This window comes from Numida meleagris, chromosome 3 (genome assembly GCF_002078875.1).
Source record: "Numida meleagris isolate 19003 breed g44 Domestic line chromosome 3, NumMel1.0, whole genome shotgun sequence".
NCBI lineage: Eukaryota > Metazoa > Chordata > Aves > Galliformes > Numididae > Numida > Numida meleagris.
Genome location: NC_034411.1, coordinates 8,276,528 through 8,297,092, shown reverse-complemented (window position 1 = coordinate 8,297,092; position 20,565 = coordinate 8,276,528). Strand labels below are relative to the sequence as shown.

Genomic DNA, 20,565 nt, shown 5'->3' with positions numbered 1-20,565 from the left:
TGTGACAGATCAGTCACAGACTTGTAGAATGCTCAAGGTTAGAAGGCACTTTTGCAGGTCACCTTGTCCAACAGCAGGGCCACCCGAAGCAGGGTGCCCAGGGCCGTGTCCAGGCGGCTGCTGAAGATCTCCAAAGATCACACCCCACCAGCTTTGGGTCCCTGTGCCAGTGCTCCATCACCTGCACAGCACAGAAATGCTGCCTGGTGGTCAGGGGGAGCCTGCTGTGGTCCAGAGCGTGTTTCTTGTTCTCTCACTGGGTGCCACTGATTGGAGCCTGGCTCTGCCTTCTTCACAACTTTGCTTCAGGGATTTCGAGCACATATTGATGAGAACCCCTTGAGCCTCCCCTTTTGTAGGCTGAGCTGGGACTGCCGAGTCTCTCCTCTTCTGAGGGTTGTTCTTGTCCCCTCATCATCGTAGTGGGCCGTAGCTGGATTCTGAAGGAAGGAATGTCTTTGTTCTGGTGTAGAACAAGGTAAAATGTGTTGTAAATATGTTTGCCTTTACTTTATTGAGATGCTCTTGAATTTCCAGGCTTTGAACTAGGAAATTTCAATTTGAAAAGGGTTGTTGCTGTGATGTCGAGGAGGTACTTTCTGCTATTGCTGTGAACACATACAGACTTATGCTTCTATTACACACTTCTGAAGGATCAGATTTGCACTTGCGTCTTGAGAGCCTGCAGAATTATTCTTCAAAGGTACTTTTTGATCAAAGTGGGGAGAAAGTGCCTTTCCTATGATTTCAGCACTTCTGCTGCGGGTTTCTCAAAAGCTGTTCACGAAGAGAAGGAACAATGCTGTGAACAGGGAAGGGACTTTAACAGTGAGAGCAGAGCCAAGAGAAGCAGAGGGACAAGGAGTAGAAGGGATCTGTATGTAGGGAGTAGAAAGGATCCCTTGTCCACAAGAGCTGCCCACCCAGCTTTCTGGGGACATGCCATCAATAGAGCAGCAGTGGGACCACCTGTTTTGCTGTCCTTGGCAATCTGTTGCCTTTCCTAGCTCCTTCTTTGCCAAATGCCAGCCCTTTTTCTGAGCTCTTTCACTTACTCGTGTTAGAAAGGCACTTTGTGGTTCCAGCATGCTGGTGACTGCCTGCAACCAGTGCAGTTGGGTAATGGCACTCCTGAGCCTTTGGGTTTAGTAGTAAATTAGGGAAGTCATGGAGGGTTGCAAATGCAAGCACTCAGAATTAGCATGAGTCATTCTTATAGTCGGCACATAGTCTTTTAGGCATGTGATCTACCCTTTAATAAGGCAACTGCAAATTGTTTTCTGCAGCATTGCCTCCTCATTAAGCTGAGAATGGTTAGAGAGAACACAGCGATTGAGCAGTGAGTGAAACCGCTTATTTGGTAAGGAAGCTGGGGGTGTTTGTTGAAGGAGGTGTAGGAAACGAACAATAAAGGCTGCCTCGCCATTATGTGATAAAACGCTGCCTTGAGGAATTCGGTTTGTCACATCAACATAATCATCTACAAAGTTTTGACTGAGGCTGGGCAAAATGTTGAAGCTGGGTTTGATGTATTTTTCCATTGACTGGGTGTCTAGGGCGCAGCGACTGACTTGCAGCAGTGTTGAGCAGCCATCACTGCAGCAGAAGTGAAAGAAGTTTGTGCATTAGAAAACGAAAGAAAAGACAGTTTCATGCTTAATCATTATGAAGTATGGTCCTAGCTGATTTAAGATTGTGCAAAATCAGTGGGAACTGGCTATTTTTCCTCTGCTTGTAAATTGGAGACTGAAATACCCTCCTGTTCTCCAGGGATCCCATAAAGTTAAAATTTGGTGATGTTTGGAGGTGCGGTGGCTAAAAGGGATGGATCTCCCAGAAAACCACGAGGAAAAATAACTCTGCATTCAGTTTATATAGAGATGAGGCCTGAACTATGTGAACGGGAGATGAAAGCACTGCTCCTTAACTGAGCATCCTCTGTTCTGGGTAGCGAATAAAGCAAGGTCTGGGGAAAGAGAGCATGAATCATGCGTTCAATGAATGTGTCATGAATGTGTATGAGTCACATGAAGCTTGAACAGCTAGCCTGGTGCTAGCAAACTTGTTTTCTACAGACTAGTTATTGCTCATTTTCTGAGCTTGGCAGTTGTTCTGTAGCTTTTTAGCAGTAGTACATGGATGCATAATAACATTTGTAACAGGTGTGTGCTGATGAATTGAAGATGTTCATGGGAAGGCGTGTTAGAGGAGCACTGGACGTTTGCATTGTCTGGCCCTGAAAGTTGCTCAATTCAGTCTCTTTCTAAAGGTTCTCCTCTTCTTGCTGGAACCAGAGACCCAAACCGCAGAGGTGTTTCATTTATCTTCCCAGTTCAACCAGAGCAGAACAGTTGAGATGTTCCCAGCATCACAGATGAGTCGATGGAAAAGTAAGCTGTCCAGATTGCGACTGTCATCATTTTAGAGAAAAAAACCTGGAGAGAGAACTGGGTAGCCTGAAGTGCCCATGGAAGTCTTTAGGATCACCTCCAGGTGCTGTCTTAAGCAGCTTTACTCCTCAGCAGGCCTCTGCTTTGTGCCAAGCGGTGCGGTAGGCTGGACGATCAGTCACCATCCAAGTCTATTTATAGGGCATTTCAGCAACCCCTCCTGTAGCTCCTGTTTCCTTATTTAAACTATCCTCACGCTATGTCTTTTCCTCTTGTTTTCCCTGGCAGAAAAAAAGGAGTAGTTGTTTTTTCCTGGAAATTCAACAGAGAGTTTCTGCTGTGGGCCTTGACTCTCACCCCTCAGCTTTGGGAGCTGCTGGAGGGGAGGGCTGTGCAGGAGGCACTTGTGTGTGCCAGACCACTTCTACCTCCCTCTGCAGGGACGGGATGAGAGGGAACGTGAGTGAGGATGGGTAGGAGAAGAGGGAGAAGTCTGCCTGGCCGTGCAGCCCGGTGAGGAGCGGAGCTGGAGGTGGGAGCTGGCTTGAAGCGCTGCAGAGGCATGTTGGGCCTTCGCTGAGCGCTGCCAGAAGCTGTGTCTCAGAACGGGGCTGGAAGCATTGATGAGCCTGCTCCGGGCAGGTGGCCTGATCCAGCTCATGTAGCAAAGCAGCTGTGGAGGGGGGTTTAAAACACTGGTGGAACAAATCAGATGCAATTTCAAGAAACTGCAGTGTGGAGGTGCCTGACAGGAGAAAAACTGCATGAGAGTAATGCTCACCATGTTAATTTTTAATTATCGCTGAGTTGTTAGCACTTCCCCTGCGTTTTCCCCTCTTTGTTTTCCCTTTTCCCTTCCAACGGCCCAGATGTAGTTTCCATGTTACCTTTTTCTGTCAGGCTGTTTGTTTCGTGCAGTGTTTCTCAAAGCTAAAGGAGGATTTAGTGATGTTCAGCTGATCACAGAACGGCTTTGCTTTAAAAGCTCATTAGCTGGGACTTGTCTCCTGCTTGTCGCTTCCGGTGACGTGCCTGTCACGGTGACAGAAAATCACGTATATCCGTGTGTGTGTGTGTGTATTTTTATTGCCTGTCACCAGCTCTTCTGGTAGGAGGCAATGCTGATACAGTTCTTGAGCTGAAGCTTTGCCTGCACTGGTGAATGCTCCTCTTCTGGTTCATTTTATAAAGGTGATCGTGGCTGTCAGCTTGTGGGCCTCGGACAGCAGAAGTTTGGCATGTGTCAGCATCAGCCAGAGCTGTCAGAAAGGTGTTGGTTCCAGAGGTGCCGTTAGTTTTGTGGAAAGTGACGTCTGGAAAGAGGATGGAGTCCCCACTGTAGAGGAGAAGCTGCTTTTTTGGTCCATTTTTGTCCAAATGTTGCCCGTTTACAAGGTGGCACCCAAGGATGGCCTGACTGGCCGGTGAGCACACATTCAGCTCTGGTTGCTGCCCTGTACCCACTGCATGTCCCCATCAGACAAAGGGGGAATGGTGTTGGGAGGCAAAAGGGACAGTGAGTGGGACCAGGACTGCTGCTGTGGGGATGGCAGCAGCCACAGTGTTTTTTCTTCGTATAAAATGAACTCTCAGAGTAAAGCTATGAGCAATGTTGTTTGCTCAGCTGCTCAGAAGTTCATCCAGGCCTGCCTAAGAATAATGAGATTATGTTGAAATTCATGGAATAAAAATTGTACAAATTGGATTCTCTCAAATTGCTGTTTTTTTCCCCCTCCCTGATTCAGGTGTCCCTGGTCACACTATGCTAAATTCGATTCTGCAAACATGAAATGTAGAAACTTGCTGAAATTTCCTATCTAATTAGACATCTTTGAGCGCTGGAGATTTAACAAAAAACCAAAGATGGCAAAAATTCTCTGATAAAATCACAAGGGAGTTGGTGATGTTCAGCAAGAAAACAAAGATCATCAGATGGAAATGAGTGTGCAGTGCATGTATGGCTGCGGGGGCAGACAGGGCTCCTTTCTCTGGCAGCTGCTTAGGCTGCGTTGTGCCCACAGCTTCCCCATTCTTCAGCTTCGTGGCCCTTCCCAGCTCTTCCACCTCTGCTTCCATCCATCCGTCCATCCTGCCTCTCCTGCCCCTGCTGCCTCAGAAGTTGCTGTTCCCTACAGCTGGTTTGCAGACCTCAGCTTTGTGCAGGCTGTGTTAGCAGAGGCCGCTGAGGTGTGCTGGTGCTGCTGCACCCAGCTGAGTGCTGGGCTGAGGAGCAGGGGGCTCCTGGGGTTAGGCACACACCATGGAGCTGCCAGGCATGAACCTGGCACCGACGGGACACAGCGGAGAGGTGCTTCCTCTAGGTTGCTGGATAGGAGCGTTTCACACCTTGGAGTAGCAGAGTCATGTGTAAGCCTTAGGGTACCTGAGGGGCAAGCCCTGCTAGTCTTACTACTACAGCAAATAGGAAGTTTTAATCTTAGGATCTGAGTGACAGGAGAATAAACCTGTAATGAACAGTGATGCTTCAAGGGGAAAAAAAAAGAGAAGAAAAAGAGCCTAGTTAATTGGCTTCAGATAACAGTAGTGAGATTGTTCATTCTTTCCTGATGAAACTTCAACAGATTTTTAATAACACCCTTGCTGCTCGGCGGCCACTTGTGCATCGGCATCCCTCCCTCATTTGTCCTACAGCATCACAAAATGGGTCAAGTTAAGCTTGGAAAAAAGCGTGCTTAGTCCAAAACAGAAGTACTCACAGCTGGCATTTTTCAGGAGTAGCTGTTACAATTTCAGTACTGATCCCGCATCAGTCCAGACTGATGCAAAGGTAACAAAGGTAAACAAGTTCTCACACTATTTTGCTGTGTTTTTAAATTAGTCTTTCTCTCTGTATGTACCTCAGCCTATTCTTAAGGATTTAAGTGTTGCAGTAGCGTTTAATCTGTATTATAAATTCTTGTTTTGTGTTTATTTTGCTCTATCGAGTGTAAAGATGGCCATGTACATATTGTGTACTGCACTTATCGTATTTGCTTTAAACAAAACATTCCCTCATCTGAATAAAACCAAGATAAAGCTCAGCTTGTTACAGAAGCTCTGTCCTTGCAGCCTTGATTTTTGCAGGGCTCTGAGTGTCCTGCTCTGTGCTGTGTGCTTTAAAGCTGGAGCTCAGGACCATGTAAAGTCAAGTGGGGTTCACTGAAATAACTCATGCTACTGGTGGTCCAGGTTTCCTTACTTCCATTCTTAGTGATGTCCTTTACAGTGTTGCATGGAGCCGTACATTTAAGAAAGCAGCCTTTTGGAGTCAGTGACTTGTTCCATCTGCCTGCGCTGCTGGGCCTGGTAGGAGTCAGGTCCCCACCATTATAATGGTTTTAAGACAACTGTTCTTTTTCTTTCTTTAGGCTCATAGCTGGCAGCCTGGAATCAAAAACCCATACCGTGGAGTGGTGGTATGGCCTGTTCCTGAAAATGTTGAAATTACCGTGACGCTTTTTAAGGTATGTTTTTTTTAAATAATCTTTCATGTTCTGTAGGCAACATGCAAAAAAACCCTGACACATCTGTGGGTTGAAGTCATTACCTGCACAACCTTAGTTCCACAGAAGAGAAGTGTGGCTTGTGCCCTGCCAGAGGTTGCTGTTGTAGTTAACATTGAAATATCCCACTGAGCTGATTACAGTGAGTCATTGGCATAGGACTGAGTACCTGTGTGATTATGCATGTAGTACATGTGTAAACACTTGGCATAGGTTTTAGTCTGATTGGTTTTCTTTAAATGTTATAAGCCAGAAGTCATGAAAACAGCCATTTCTAGACTTCCTTGTTCAGCTGCAGTGCAGTGACTCTGTTTCTATCTTGATTAAGAAAGAGAATCCTGCTTCAAATTTCACAGTATTTAGTATGTCACACTAACACCACAGTGCTTACCTTAGCTCAATGTTAGAGTGGATTTGGAGTGTTAAGTAATACAGAGAATTTATGATTTTGTAGATTTTTTTTTTGAGGAGCTGCATTTTTTTGTTTAAATAAAAAAAAGTTTGCTTTTGTGACTCCAAAACAAGGAGAGAAATTGATGGTTATGCTAGAATTTAATTCCCCAGTAGTGATGGACAGTGTCCTTTCTGCATAAAGATAAACTGCAGCTTTGGACGTGTGTCCTTATTTATAACTGTACCCTTTACAGCCTAGAGCAAAAGTTATTTCTGTGTCTTGGTTTTGGGACTTCCCCGAATAACTAGTTAGAAGTGGCTTCTAGTTAGCCACTAAGTTCACAAATGAGAACTTATGATTTGGTTCATTAAGATTATGAAGGGGATTTCTCTCCTATATATTTTTGTCCTTGTATGGCCAGTGAAGGGAAACTTGGGTTTCCGGTGAGGCTGTCATAAACTTGTGTCTCTTCATAGCAGACACAGAGCCTTCAACTGAAGTTCAAAAGTTCACGAGCAGAAATTGTTTGCCTTTGCATGCTTCAAGGGCCTCTGCTTAGATTAAGACATTTAACACCATTATGTGACTACGCTGCGTATCTGTATAATCTGAATATGGTTATGTAAGGCATGAGATGTTACTTAATATTTTTAACACTTAACGTGTAGCACAAATGCACACAGTTCTTCAGTGTGTATGTGCTAGCATGTTATGTAAGGAGGTAGAAATGAAGTTTTGTTTGAATGCAGTTCTACGATGCAGCGGCTCTGGAATACAAGTGCCTCCCACCCCTGTCCTGCCATCCCACACTGCCTTGCTATTCCTAGCTGTGCCACTTCAGGATGGGGTATTGTAATGTAAGGGTTGGCACCAGGCAGTCAGAGGGGAGAAGGAGTCTGTGCCCTGTGTACAGCCTTGACATACCCAGCCCTGTGACTGCAAATGGATCTGTTTGCTGAGCCGCCGCCTCCCCACGCACTCTCTCCAGAAATGAGTCTGCCTCTTATCCTGCCCACTGCGAGAGTTGGTCTGGGAGGAGAGGAGTGTGAATAACCCCAGGGGCTTTGCCTTCTGGGATCAGCGCACACTTATCTCTAGGGGAACAAGTACGGAGTTTGCTTGATCTCAGTGTTTTGATTATTAAAAGAAATCCATACTGTCAGGCAGCTTTTATGTAAATCTGCTCAAATCAATCCTCTGGCTCCTCCAGAAAAAGTGTCCATAATTGACCAAGCCCACCTTTTTTCCCTGGAAGGATCTGCATGTGAGACAAAGCATTGATTTTTGAGAAGTTGGATAGTGCACCAGAAGCAGCCCTGTTTACTGCCTCTATGAGAACAGCCTGGATGAATGGCTGTGAGTGAAATACTGTTGCTAGCAGAGCATGGCATCAGTGCTGCAGCAGCATTCAGCTGTAGTGTAGGGTCTGTCCTGGCACCTGAAGAGCTGCTGTTTCTGTAGCTGGTACGTTCTGGGTGAAGATGGTCAGAAGGACCTAGCTATTTTTTTTTGTACAGTTGATGGATTGGCTGGCTGGTACTGGAGGAGTTAGAAGCATGTAATAGCAGACTGCAGTAGCCTTTTTGGGAGCTGACTTCCAAGTTAGGTATTTATATCATTTCCGCTGGAGGGAGAGAGGCTAAAACACTTAAAGCTGTAAAGCTTGGAAAAAGGATTGTTTCAGTTTGCCATCCTTAAGTCCTTAAGAGCTCCTTCCCTGTGAAGGGGAGTAAGTGCTGAACATTTATCACTTTGCAATAACCATGTTTTACCCGGCCTTGCTGTTTTAAGAAATAGTGGTTGTCCCCTTTCGCTACAACTTGAGAAGCTGAGGGAAGCTGTGGGCTCCGTGGCCACGCTGGCAGAACCTACAGATGGGAGCAGGTTGCTCTGACAGAGCTTTGTAGCAATCACAGATAACAAATGAGCGCAGCGCTGCTGTTTGAAACAGAAGCACAGGGGAGGGAAGAGCAGACTCCAAAATAGACAGCTACGTGGTTTGGGAAACCATTCACACAGGAGTGGCTGTGTGTTTGTAAGTGGCTGTTGAAATGTGTTGCTGGTGGGATTAGGAGATAAGTTGAGGTTTTAAGTGCTGATGAGAATGTAAAGAATATCCTCTTCAGTAGTCACGTACGGACACTTGAGAGCTGGCTGGGGAAGTGCCTGTGATGGGTCAGCAGATGAGGTACTTTGCATTATCTGCACATCCCTATTTTGGGTGTTAGCTTGTTCCCTACAATGTGTCTGTAGCTCTTAAGCAAACAGTGCAAGTATTGAAGAGAAAATAACCTTCACTTAGAAAACTTTCTTTTCAAGTAAATAAAAACTGTATTTCCTTTCACTTAATTCTGGGTTTCTAGTGAAACTCTATAATGTTCTGAAGTGGTGCAGGGAGAAGCATCAAACGGATACGCTGATTGAGCCTCCTGTACCTAGCTCTAGCTGCTGTCCATCCAGCCGGCTGAAGTGCTCGTTACATAAAAGTGTCACTTCTTTCTCAGCTGTGCTGTACACTGGTCTTTGGTTACGCCTTGGAATTCTCAACTAAAATGGGAGGAAAGAAGCACTGCGAAACAATAAATGTATTGTGCATTTTAAGTCCGTGATTTGTAGTGCTTTCATGGAAAGATCCACAGATGCCAGAAAAGCTAACTGAATTCACATTTTTCGTTGTTGCCATGGTTGCACTCCAGAAATTCATTTTCAGAGTCCCTACATAAGCAAGGTTTGGCTGTCATATGTGAAACCCTGTATATTTGTGCTTATATGTACAAACACATGCTTATATCAAATGCAAGAGATTATAAATGAGAAATATTTCCGTGTCAGGTAAGGTCAGTGCTTTTAGCAAAGCCAAGTGTCAACTGTACTATGAGTATTTAAATTGCAACATCATTATTTTCTAGCCTAAAAGCAAAGTGAACTTCCCAAGCAAAAATGTTTGTTCATCTGGGGTAAGCATGGACTTTGCCTCACTTGATTGCGGACAGCCCTTGTTTTGTCAGTAACACACGTGGTGTATCACACCAGGGTACTGTTGCAACAGCAGGGAGGACTACCAGCTCTTCATTCCAAAGTCTGAGAAAAGACTCTTTAAAATACATGGTCTTCTAAGTGCAAAAATAATCAGTTACGAATAAAACAAGAATAAAATAGATAGAAAAGGGGGCTTGTATGGTTGCCAGTGTTCCCATCCCCACGTATCTATCTGAAGAAATCCCCCTGTCTTGACAGCCTCAGTCGTACTTTGATTACAGCACAGAAACTGAGTGTGTGCCCTTCAGTAAGCACAAACAGGTATCTATCACCTTTGAGGTGTTAATGTCTTCTTCTTTTTGGAATTTAAGTTGAGAGGCTTTGCTTCACGAAAACAAAAAATCCCCACAAGTCAGCACAAGAGCTATGCTGCATAAAACGAGGAGGGCAGCACGGAGAGGCAGGTGAGGTTAGCAGCTCTAGGCAATCCCAAGAGCTCAGCTCTGTGCCTGGCCAGCCCCTAGCCCAGCAATGGGAGCCGTTGCCAGGTTTCAGACTGTTCCTGAAATCTCACCTTTCCCCAGCAATCTGAAGGGGGTCTTATGGCTCTCTAATGGCCTCTGTGTCTTTGAGGAGTTTGCTGTACTGCTCACCTCCTTCAAAATTTAGCTTGGGTGTGGGACAGCTGGGAGGGGGAAAGGTGGATTAACTGTAGCAGAGAGCATGTGGGTCTGGGGGAACTCTGTAACTCTGGCTTTATTTCAGGCTGAATGTGTGTGTATATGTATTCATAGATACACCTATATATAGGATCATAGAATCCTTAGAGTTGGAAGGGCCCTCTGAAGGCCATCTAGTCCAGCTCCCCTGCAATGAACATATATATATATATATAACTTCAAACGTTGATAAAGACAACTGCCTGGTATGCATGTCATCACTTATTCCCATAAGCAGGCTGTAACATGTGTGATGTATCTTTGCAGTGTGAGATACTGTAGTGTTTTCTGCTGGGAGATGAACAGGCATACCATGTGGTACCACACAGGACAAAGCCATTTTCTGATTAATAAATGGTACATAGTTCCCTTGTCATAAATAAAATCTGTCTCCCTGCAAAAGCTGCTCCTCCTCAGTATTTTTTTTTTCCATGAAGTTGGGAGATTTATTTTACATCACACTCAAATTCATGTAATTTAGCTTACTACAAACAAATGTCTGTTTTTCACTAGTGTCACCCTGCAGTTTTTACTCCCCTGTCTCGGGAGAAAAAGCCATCAGTAAAGCCGTCTCCTGTAAGTGAAGTGCAAATCCAGGTTCAGAACATACTTGTTCCAGTTCAGGAGAGACCACTGGCTTTGACCTGACTCCATAGAGGTTAATCCATAAGAGAAAACCAGCCATGTAGATAAGACAAGATCTATGTCAGATATGAAAGCGGTAAGCTCAGGGAAGCGAGAGATGCAAAATTCTGCTTGCACACTAAGTAATTTATTATCTGGGGTGAATGTGGAGGCTATTTGAAAAAATTATGTTTAAATAAGAAAGAAAAAGTCAACCCTTGTTAGCCCAGAGGCTTTATGGGAAACTGCGCGTGTTAATAAGCATGTCGTAGTGATGTACTGGGACAGGTCTGCTCGGCACTTGCTGCCTTCTGAAAACTCGGAAGAAAATAAACTCAACAGAGCCATATGTCATTTTTCTACGCTAATCAGACCTATATAAACAACATAGAAAGTGGCAGGAATTGGGTCAAATTCTGAGTCTTCTGCAGCTTCTAACAGCCAAGTACAAATGCTGAGGGCAGATGTAGGACTACCCGGAGCATCTGCTATCGGTCTCTGGCAGAAAAAGATCATAAACCCCGTCATCACTTGATCTGATTCAGTATGACAGTCCTTAAGTCCTTTTCTTTCCCCAGAAGAAAGACCAATGATTAAGGCTGGCATGAAGTGATATAATGGGAAGACGAGCTTCAAAAGCCAGGAAAGCTTAGGGAGGAGGCACAGGGAAGGAAGGAAGAATGCTGCAGATGTTAACAGTCGGGAGGTTTTTCCTGGATGCTCTGGCTGCTGACTGGGAGGAGGAGCAGTTCTGTGTTTGTGATACCTTGTTATTCAAATTACAAGAGAAATAGGAGGCTCAGGTTGGATGTCAGGGAAAGGTTTTCTTCACTGAGAGGATGGTCAGGCTCCCCAGAGCAGTGGTTGGGGCACCAAGCTGCCAGAGTTCAAGAAGCATCTAGACAGTACTCTCAGACCTATGTTCTGATTTTTCAGTGCTTCTTCATGGATTCAGGAGTTGGACTCGATGGTCCGTGTGGGTCCCTTCCAACTCAAGATATTCTGATTTTAAATAGAAGCAACTGCAGATGATGGGCTGGGTAAATTTTCTTCAGCCTTCTGAGCTACTTTATACACTGCGGAAGGGATCTAGTTCTTGACAATGCCCCTTGCAGAATGAGTTCATCTGAACTGATCAGCAGCAGACAGAAAAATGTGGCATACAAATGCCTTGTTGCTGTTCTCTTGCCCTGTTCCGGATGAACTGTGGAATTGAAGTGTAATGTGGTGTCTTCTCCTTTGCACAGTTCCTATTGACTTCCCACCTGAGCAATGGTTTTGAGCGCTGAGATAATCTACTTGCCAGAAAAAAAAGAATGAAAGCTCCCAAACTACTGTTGAAGATTCTAAAGAGGAATATCTTACTGAGAGATGAATGTGTACAGAAAGAAAAACAGGAAAATGGGCTGATCACTTGATACTGAAAGTGGTGATTTTTTTTCCTTAATTTTTATGCAATAAAACAAGGAGAAATGACCGGTCTTCCAGTCCATTTACCCAATTACAATGTTCAATTCAAGGTAAAACCACAGTGAATATTGGATGGAGGGTAGTAGTGCATTTGCAGTGCGCTGTTAGAGTACTATCAGTAAAATGTTTGGCTCTGGCTGACTCGTGTTCCTTCTGTGTTAGTGAGGCTGTAATGGTATGAGACGGTTCCAGGCTAAGAAAAATGTCAGAGGCTGACAGATCCGTGAGCTTTTAAGGCCATTTCCCTTAGTGGTTGCTTTCAGGAGGGTGCTTGAGAACAAGGAATGTTTGTAACTCTTGTCTTCAGGTGTTTCCAGCTGCGCATCTTCAGTTGTCTGCTTGCAGGTGTGGTGGGGCTTTCTGGGGTGTGTTATCCCGGAGCACTTTCATATGGTGAAAATTTCAAAGGCTGCTGTAGTTACTGCTACTGGAGTTAGTCTTTGCAGTGCAATTCCAGTTTTCCTGAAAAACAGTCGTATGTACAGTCCTCAAATAATAGTTTGCTAAATTTGAGTTTTATATGATAACTGGATAGAGAGCATGGATTAGCCATACAAGAGTGAGTAAGTATGTGTTATGTTTTTTACTGGTATTTATCCTCTGCAAATCCAAAATAAGACATAGGATTAACCAGATTCACAGAAATGCCCCTTTTTATAGAGACCATACAGGGAAGTGTTAGCCTGAAGGGTGAAGTGGTGGTTACAATAGAAACTGTTGCAGCTATAATTGTACTTGTAGAAGTCTCAGCTAATGCTGATCATGAAATAAAGTTAGAAGGTAGCTAGAAATAAGGCAGTGCCTGCTGCTCGGGTTTGTGGTAAAACCATGCTGACAAGAACAGTGAAGCCACCTACATGCCTCTTGCAACAAAATGCTGAGGCATATCTGTATAAACTTATCTGGGGCTTTCTGCTTCTGAGTCATTTTAAGACTAGCAAGAACTGTAGCTCTTAAATATATATGTATACATATGTATGTGTGAATCTGCATTATTGCCATTAACAGAAGAAATTTCTTTATAGATAATTGCCTTGTGTGGACAACATCATGATATTTTGTTTGCTACACAGGATAAAATACTGGGTCATGACTTTGTAAGGGGCTTTAGGGACACTTGTCAGCTTGCATTAATGGTGTTTGGGGCAGTTATGAAGGAAGTAGAGCAAGAGGAATTATTTAAGAGTTTAGTCACATATTAAGGAGTAGCATGTTAAACCTAAAGTGATTAATGATCCTATTAAATCTCATTATGTCATTTTATGCTGTATCAGAGGAAGCAATTAAACAAAAAGTTAGTTGCCCAAGGTTAACTCATGAAAATGATAAGTATTTAATAGCTGGATTACAGAAAATGGTATCTTTAGAACTGATGTAGGGTACAGGAGAGCAGCGGGTGTCGTGCACTTTATTTACGTAATGCAGAACGCCGCAAAGTGGTGTTGCTTAATGTGATGGATGTGTGATGACATAATCTGGTATTTACAACTGTGCTAATCGTTTTTAAATTCTGATTTTAAAAAAAAAAATCTCTTAAAGATTTATTTGCAGAGGCCAAAAAATCGTATCAAATTTTGACATCAGCTTTGTGTCTTTTATTGAAGCCACACTGCCATTGCTGGCATAACGCGTTTTTAAATGCACATTGTTCATGTGACACCCGTGGTTGTGGCTGTTAAATAGGCAGCTGGTGGCGGTGCCCATGGTAGGACGTGCTGCTGAACTCACCTGTGAGCATGGGCAGAGCTCTCTGACACTCACTGCGAGGAGAGCTGGCCTCGTGCTGGGGCTGTGCAGAGCAGCAAATCCTCTTGTTGGATTCTGTCAGCGGCGCTGCGCTGGAATGTCTGGCTTGGAGGCAAAACTATGGGAAACAGGACGGTTAAAGCAAAGGCTCAGATAAGGTGGTACTCAGATAAGGCTGCAGTGATTGGGTGTGAGGCTTGTAGCATTCTGGAGAGATGGTCCTGCTGGAGATAAAACAGAAGTGAAATATCTCAATCCTCTATTTTAACTTACAACAGCAAAATCGAGTTGGTGTAGTGTCACGAATGGGCTTCAGATAACAGCTGTGGGTACTGAGGGATCTCAGCATGTATAAGGCAAGCACCAGTGATGGGGAAGTGAGGTTTATCTGCAGGTATCTGTAACATGTGGCTGTCAGAGGCAAAGGAGTGGCTGGGGGGTTTCCTATAACTAGAAATAATAGGATAAAATTGAGGTGTAGCAAAATTAGCCTTCATGTCAGGGAAGAAGGCTAAAGCTACGTTCCTTGCAAGAGATGTAGAAGGTACTTGGTTATAGTTGGTTCGATCAGGTGATAAATTAATGACTTTTTAAGGTAGGATCCTTGGTAAGGGCACAAAGGAGATGATTTACTATTTCCACCATTATCTTAGTTTCAGACAAGCACAATATAGACTACACCACTGGACTGACAACTCATGACATTGGAAATGAATGCCGAATCTAGGAAACCCGTTATTTACCTTTCTGATGGTGCAAATGGTTTTTATTCCTTGTGTGTAGTGCAATAGAAACACTGTGTAGGGGAGGTATTTAAATAACTTGCAGTGAAATGAGGTGTTCTGCCAAAGCTGTGGCTTTGAGTTTCCCTCATGCTGTGGGCACAAGGAGATAGGATGGCTGCTTTGATGCCTGCAGTAGATTTGTGCCTTTTCATGCCAAGTAGGAGCGGTGGGCTTCCTCCACTGTCCTCTGCAAGACATAGATTTGTTGTATTTATGTCAAAGATAGAATGTAAGAATTAAAGTAAGATACCCATTATTATTATTTTTTTTTTGCATGAGTTGAAGGGAAATGGAATTACAGGCCTGTGGCAGAATGAACCTCGTGTTTGTGTCTGTAGGAGGCTTTATTAAATCTTTACTGGCAGTCTTACACCAACTTGTTTGTCATCTCATTGACATCCATGGAAGCCCAGTCCTAGCTAAAATATTTCCCTCTATCTTCTCCAGAGGGTAAAAACATTTCTATGAGTATGTAGAAATCTTGGCTGAAGTACAATTTCTTGCACCCTGGATTATTTTTAGGCTTAAATTCTCTGGTTTGTTTTTCTAGGATCCTCATGCTGAAGAGTTTGAAGACAAAGAATGGACGTTTGTCATAGAGAACGTAAGCTGGAATGTTATGTTTTTGTTTTTTTTGTATGTGTAAGACTTGATAATTAATAATGAAAGGGTGTCCAAATGCTGAAAAAGACTTCAGTAAAATCTGAGCTGCTGAGACACAGTAAAACTGTATTCTGTAGCAATAAGGGCTTGTTACAATACCTGTTACTACACCCTGACTGACGTACAGGAGAGGGAAGCACTATGCTACACTACTTACATTCTTTCCCTGTAAGCATCAGTCTTCCTTGCATTACTTGGCTATGAGCAATGGAGCAAACAAGTTGGAGCTGGATTATGACTCATGGGTTTTATGGGTTATGACACATTATTTTTCTATGAGTTGGGGAGCGAAACAGCCAGAGCTGGGCTGTGACATCTGTACTTCTTGAGCTGCAGCCCTCCCCTCTCTGTTTTGAGTGCCACTCTTCAGGTTTCGTCATCTGTGTTTTGTAGATGAGAAAACTGAGGCAGGGTGGAGAGGTGGGACCAGCTGTGGTCACCTAAGAAAGGAGCAAGAGAAGCACGATGTGCCTCTGCTCTCGTGGATCCCTGCCTTGTGAATAGGGCTGCCTTGTGTGCCCAGTGAAACCCAAAAAGGTGACTGCTGTGCAGCTTGGCCCAGGAGGAGCTGTGAGCTGCTAGAGCTTCCCAGAGAGCTGTGCTCCTTGGGGCTGTGCAAACTGCATGCTGCCAAACAGCACAGCCTTGTGTTCCATGGAGCAAGAGCTTCGTGAGTTTTATTTTGTTTGCCATTGAATGAGCGTTTAAAAGGGCTGAAAGCAAGGTGCAGTTTATACTTTGTTTTTAAATGTCACGTTTCTATTTTCATTCATGGGACTTAGTGGACACAAAACCCAGTGTAGTTACTGTTTCCTGGAGTTTCCTTTTCTATCTCGCTTAGTTTATTTTAATCAGGGAAGTCTCCATCACCAATTGTCACTGTACAAGTTGCTCTGGATAAAACAATGACAGCATATTTTTTAGCCAACCCCTTTGGGTATAGCTGGGTTTCCTGTGACGTTGCAACAGATCTTTTTTTTTCCCCAGAAGTTCACGGTGGGCATGTAGACTTCATGTTCTGCTTAATAGCACATTGCTTTTTCACGTGTCATTGGATGATGTATGGAGGTGGTAACAGGACATCTGCTGCACGCTGCTCTCACTTGGTGCCTCAAATCCTCTCTGAGTTAGTTGGCAGTGACATTTGCAAGGTGGGAGGTTTTGCTTGGGTTGCTGCACCCCGAAACGCGACCTCTGCTGAAACAGTTGGAAGTGTTTCCAGTACGTGTCAGTATGGAGCCATCGTTTGTTGTGTGCAGACTTATTCTTTACAGCCACAATTACGGCATTGGTTCATCCCATGAGAGCTGCCACATACTAGCTGGTACATACTTATTGTTGAATTAAAGCAGTTAATCTTAATAGCTGTCAGAAATAATAAATAGTTCTACTGCAAAAGCTGGGAGCAAAAGCAATGATAAAACTGGTTGCTTTCAATCCTCTCTTCTTTTTTTTTTTTTTATTTTTTCTTTTTCCTCCTGCAGAAAGCTGTAGATATTGCCAGCAGAATCTTGTCTGCAAATACCCTTGAAATTACAGAGAAAGTCTTTTCCAAGAGTAACAGCTCCACTCAGTGGTGGATGGGAAGATGTTCATGGGTTTGAGCGAGTAACAAATGATGCAAGTGCTGGTTGACATTTCGGAGTACAAAACACCCGCTTCTTCAAAATTTGGCAGCTGGAGACACAGGAAATTAATCTCCCCTCTCCTGAAATTGTTGACATTTACCGCTTTCAAGCTTAACATGTAATTTTTCTGTTTTTAAAGGAACTTATTTGTCATTGAATCTGACAGTGACAGGTCACCTTCAGGAAATGCATGGACACTTACAGTCCTTGGGGCCATTTCCTTTTTCTCCAAATAAGTTCTCTGCCCTCAGGGTCTGCAGTTTCCCTTCCTTCTTTCTTAGCAACACTAAGAATGCAAAATGCTGAGGCCTAAGAAGTTTGTGGACGTTCTTACATTACGAAACAACGTGCATTCTAAAAGGATGTATTTTGAGCTTTTTATTAGTTTTTGAAAGTCAGTGTTCAAAGAATTCTATAACATTTCAGTATGGCTCAGCGAACAGAGTTTAAGTTGGAGGTCTCCGTTAGCAGACACTGTCAAATTCAGAACAAGGTTATTCTGGACTACGCTAGTTTCAAACAGCAGTGAGGTGTGGCAATCTGTGCAAGCTGACTGTGCTGTAAAAGAAAGTGAAGTAGGGAATTTGTGTTTTTCCATTATTTTGTTTTAGTCCTGAGATATATATAGTTTGTGGTCCATCGTGCTGTTTATTGTAGGATTTTTTTAGCTGTGTTTTTAATGTCTTGGCCATTCTGTATTTGCATTCTACTTCACCATCTACTGTGTATATAATCCATAAATAATTTGATCATAACAAAGCTTCTTAATATTTAAACATCTGTGTTCTTTTTTCCTCAGCCTCTTCCATGTCTTTCTCCCCTTCACGGCCGTGTTCTTCGTATATACAAAGCAAGCTTTCCTGACTCTAATTCCATCTTTGTTTAGCCACGCTCTCTATAGTTGGTTATCTGATACTTCTTCATGAGACAGTTGAGTTGTCTTGGTTTTGTTGTTCTTCTGAATAATGGTGTTGGATCTTCGTACTGCCTGTTGAAAGTTAGAGAACAAGAAACGCATAGACTAACAATCACTAAGACTAACAGTCACTTCTTCATCCTGTGGAGAAATAACAGGCTTTCAAATTCTTACGGATTGGCATTAGTTTATTTGCCTGTACAGCTCAGAGAACAAGGGCTAGCAGATTTTCACTTAAAAATCTAATAAGTCATTTTCTCTCTCATTACATCTAAGGGTATTTGAACATATGCAAAGATTGGGTCTATGAAACTTTTCTAGCTTCCTGTTTAAAAAAAAAAGTTTCTGTACGTTGTCTTGCAGATGAATGAAGAAAAATTGCACATGTTAGTTTTTGATGATGATGTTGTTTTCTTTTTGAGGCTTTTCTCCCTGATTTTGTCTAGGTTTGGAGGCAGCGTCACCTGCTCTTCCCTGCAGCACTGTTTCAGGCAGACACTTGCCTGAGTTGTTTCTTAAAAGCCATTTAAGATGGGCTCTCTGCAGTGCCTCTAGACAGTCCATTTCACTGCTTCGTTGCCCTCATGGCAGAGAAGTGTCCTACCAAAATCTCCTGCAGTACAGATCAGAGATGCTATTTCTTCTTGTACCAGTTTTGGATATGGAGAACAGCTTCTGCTTTGTGTGTCTGGGGGCTCACTTAATACCAATGTATCCTTATTTTAGACACCAGCCTTTTGAGTCAGACAGTTTTGTGAGATTTCAAGTTATTTCATTCTGTGAGACAGTCAAGCTTCTGGTTATTTTTCATCCCTTGACCAATAAAGGTATTTTAAGTGCTTTATCCAGGAATAATGTGTCCAGCTAGGCTGCTGAACTGAGGAACCAAGTGTGTAGTTGGCTGCTGATGTTAGCCTACAGCAAACAGTTAAAGAACAATACATTTAAACTGAAAGATGAGATCTGTCTCTTCCTTTTATCTGCTGCTGTTGAATAGGTTTAGAAGCCCTAACCCACCAACCCACCAAGACTCCTGAATCATCCTCAGCTCACATGCGAGCAAAGCCTTGAAATGAAAGAAGCATTAAGAAGAGTTAAGGAAAACTTGACATAGACTAGTTTCACTTTATTAGAACAGCTGCATTGTTATGGGTTGTTTCTCCTGAAATTCTGTACTGTGATTGCTTATGGTTATTTTTCATTTTGAGTGCTCTAAAGCATGTTACATCATTCAGAGGTTTGGAGATGTTACTTCCTCTACTAAAATGCCCATCCATTAGCTTTAGAAACAAATACACGAAGATGATAAGTAATGGGAAAGATAGTGCAGGTTGATGGATTACAGAAATGGATCTTTTCTAAGACTTAAAGGTGATTTTAAGTGCAATACAATAACATGAGGTATTAGCAAGCGTCTCGTCCCACTGTGTGGGTGTGAGGAAGGTGGATCTTTGGAATCCCCTGAGAAGGGCACTGTGCTCAGCAGGGCCACAGGGGCAGTGGAGTCACCCCAGGCACTCAGAGGAGCAAATAAGGTGATTGAGCTTCTAACAACAATAAATCAACTACTTCGAGGCAAAATTAGGCAACTTTCTAACAGCAGTTAATAGGCATTACACACAGAAGGGTACTTTGGCATGGGTGCTATTCCCTTACAACTACTTTAAGGCAAGTTTAGGCAATAGCTGCTGAAGAAAAATGAGTAAAAGAAGGTCAAGGGGGAAAGAGAGGAGGAGAGAGAGAGACGAAACACAGCTTTCACTACTGTTTAGATCCAGTATTGTCTTGAGTTGGGAGTCTTAATCCATGGGTGGTGGGTCAACAAAAGGTAAATGTGCGCAGACACTTCAGTATAGTCCAGTTGATCTGAGACCTTCCTCAGGGCAGAGCCCCTTCACATCTGTGCAGTTTGGTGTTCTAGAAGATTCGGGAAGCTTCAGCAAGTGTCTCTGGTGATCATGCCCCCTCCCCAGCGAGTTGCTCAAACTGTTGTTTTTCAACCAGTAATCAAGCTGATGTTTTTCAGCCATAAGAGGAAACAGATGCTGTGTGTAAGAGGAGGTGGATGCTGTCCATAAGAAGCAGAGGAAAGCAGTTTTCTGATGTGCCTCCGCAGGCTTGATCTGTCATTCTCCCTGTCATTCTCCTAGCTCCACTTTTTGCAGTGTTTTCTGCTTGAGTTGTTTGAATCACCACAGGCCAAGTTCCTTGTCAGTCTCAGACAGCAAGAAATGAGCTTTTATCAGATGCAGTTTTGAATGTGTTATTTCGTGAAAATACTTATTTGGAAAATACCAGCTCATCTGAATTTGCACCATAATTAGCTTGTAATGAGTTTTGGTAAAATCAGATTTCTAGTCCAGGTTTTTGATTTCCTTCAAGACAGCAGTGTCTTGAAGGAGTAAGAGTAGCTTTTACTTTCCATTAGAATAAAAACCTGAGTCTAGACGGGAAGAACGTCACACCTGTTTCTGGCAATGAATGTTCGGAGGTGAATGCTAGCGTAGTGTAGTGAATTGAAATTCTGAGTACTGTCAGCTTGGTTTGGAAAAAGAACCTGAGGAAAAAAAGACTGGCATGTGGAACATGATGATTCCTTACCTGGCTATCTCTTCTAGTGCATCTTTGCAGTATGTGGGAACTTAAATCTAAATCGGCTGTTTCATTTCTTTATTTTTCAAGTAATCAAAACAGATATAACGTTTTGTTTGGTACTTCCTGCTTGAAATAAATTTTTGGCTTAAAATA

At 43.2% G+C, this 20,565-nt stretch overlaps 1 protein-coding gene across 9 annotated transcripts in view; it reads left to right on the top strand.

Moving 5' to 3' along the window:
- The window catches only part of EHBP1 (EH domain binding protein 1), a 196,851-nt gene that overhangs the window by 29,817 nt on the left and 146,469 nt on the right, over positions 1–20,565 (top strand). For all 9 annotated transcript variants that reach the window (XM_021392958.1, XM_021392953.1, XM_021392959.1 and 6 more), the window contains exons 4-5: positions 5,759–5,854; positions 15,161–15,214. In XM_021392958.1, coding sequence (XP_021248633.1) covers positions 5,759–5,854; positions 15,161–15,214 — 150 coding nt within the window. The remainder of the gene's footprint in view (positions 1–5,758; positions 5,855–15,160; positions 15,215–20,565) is intronic.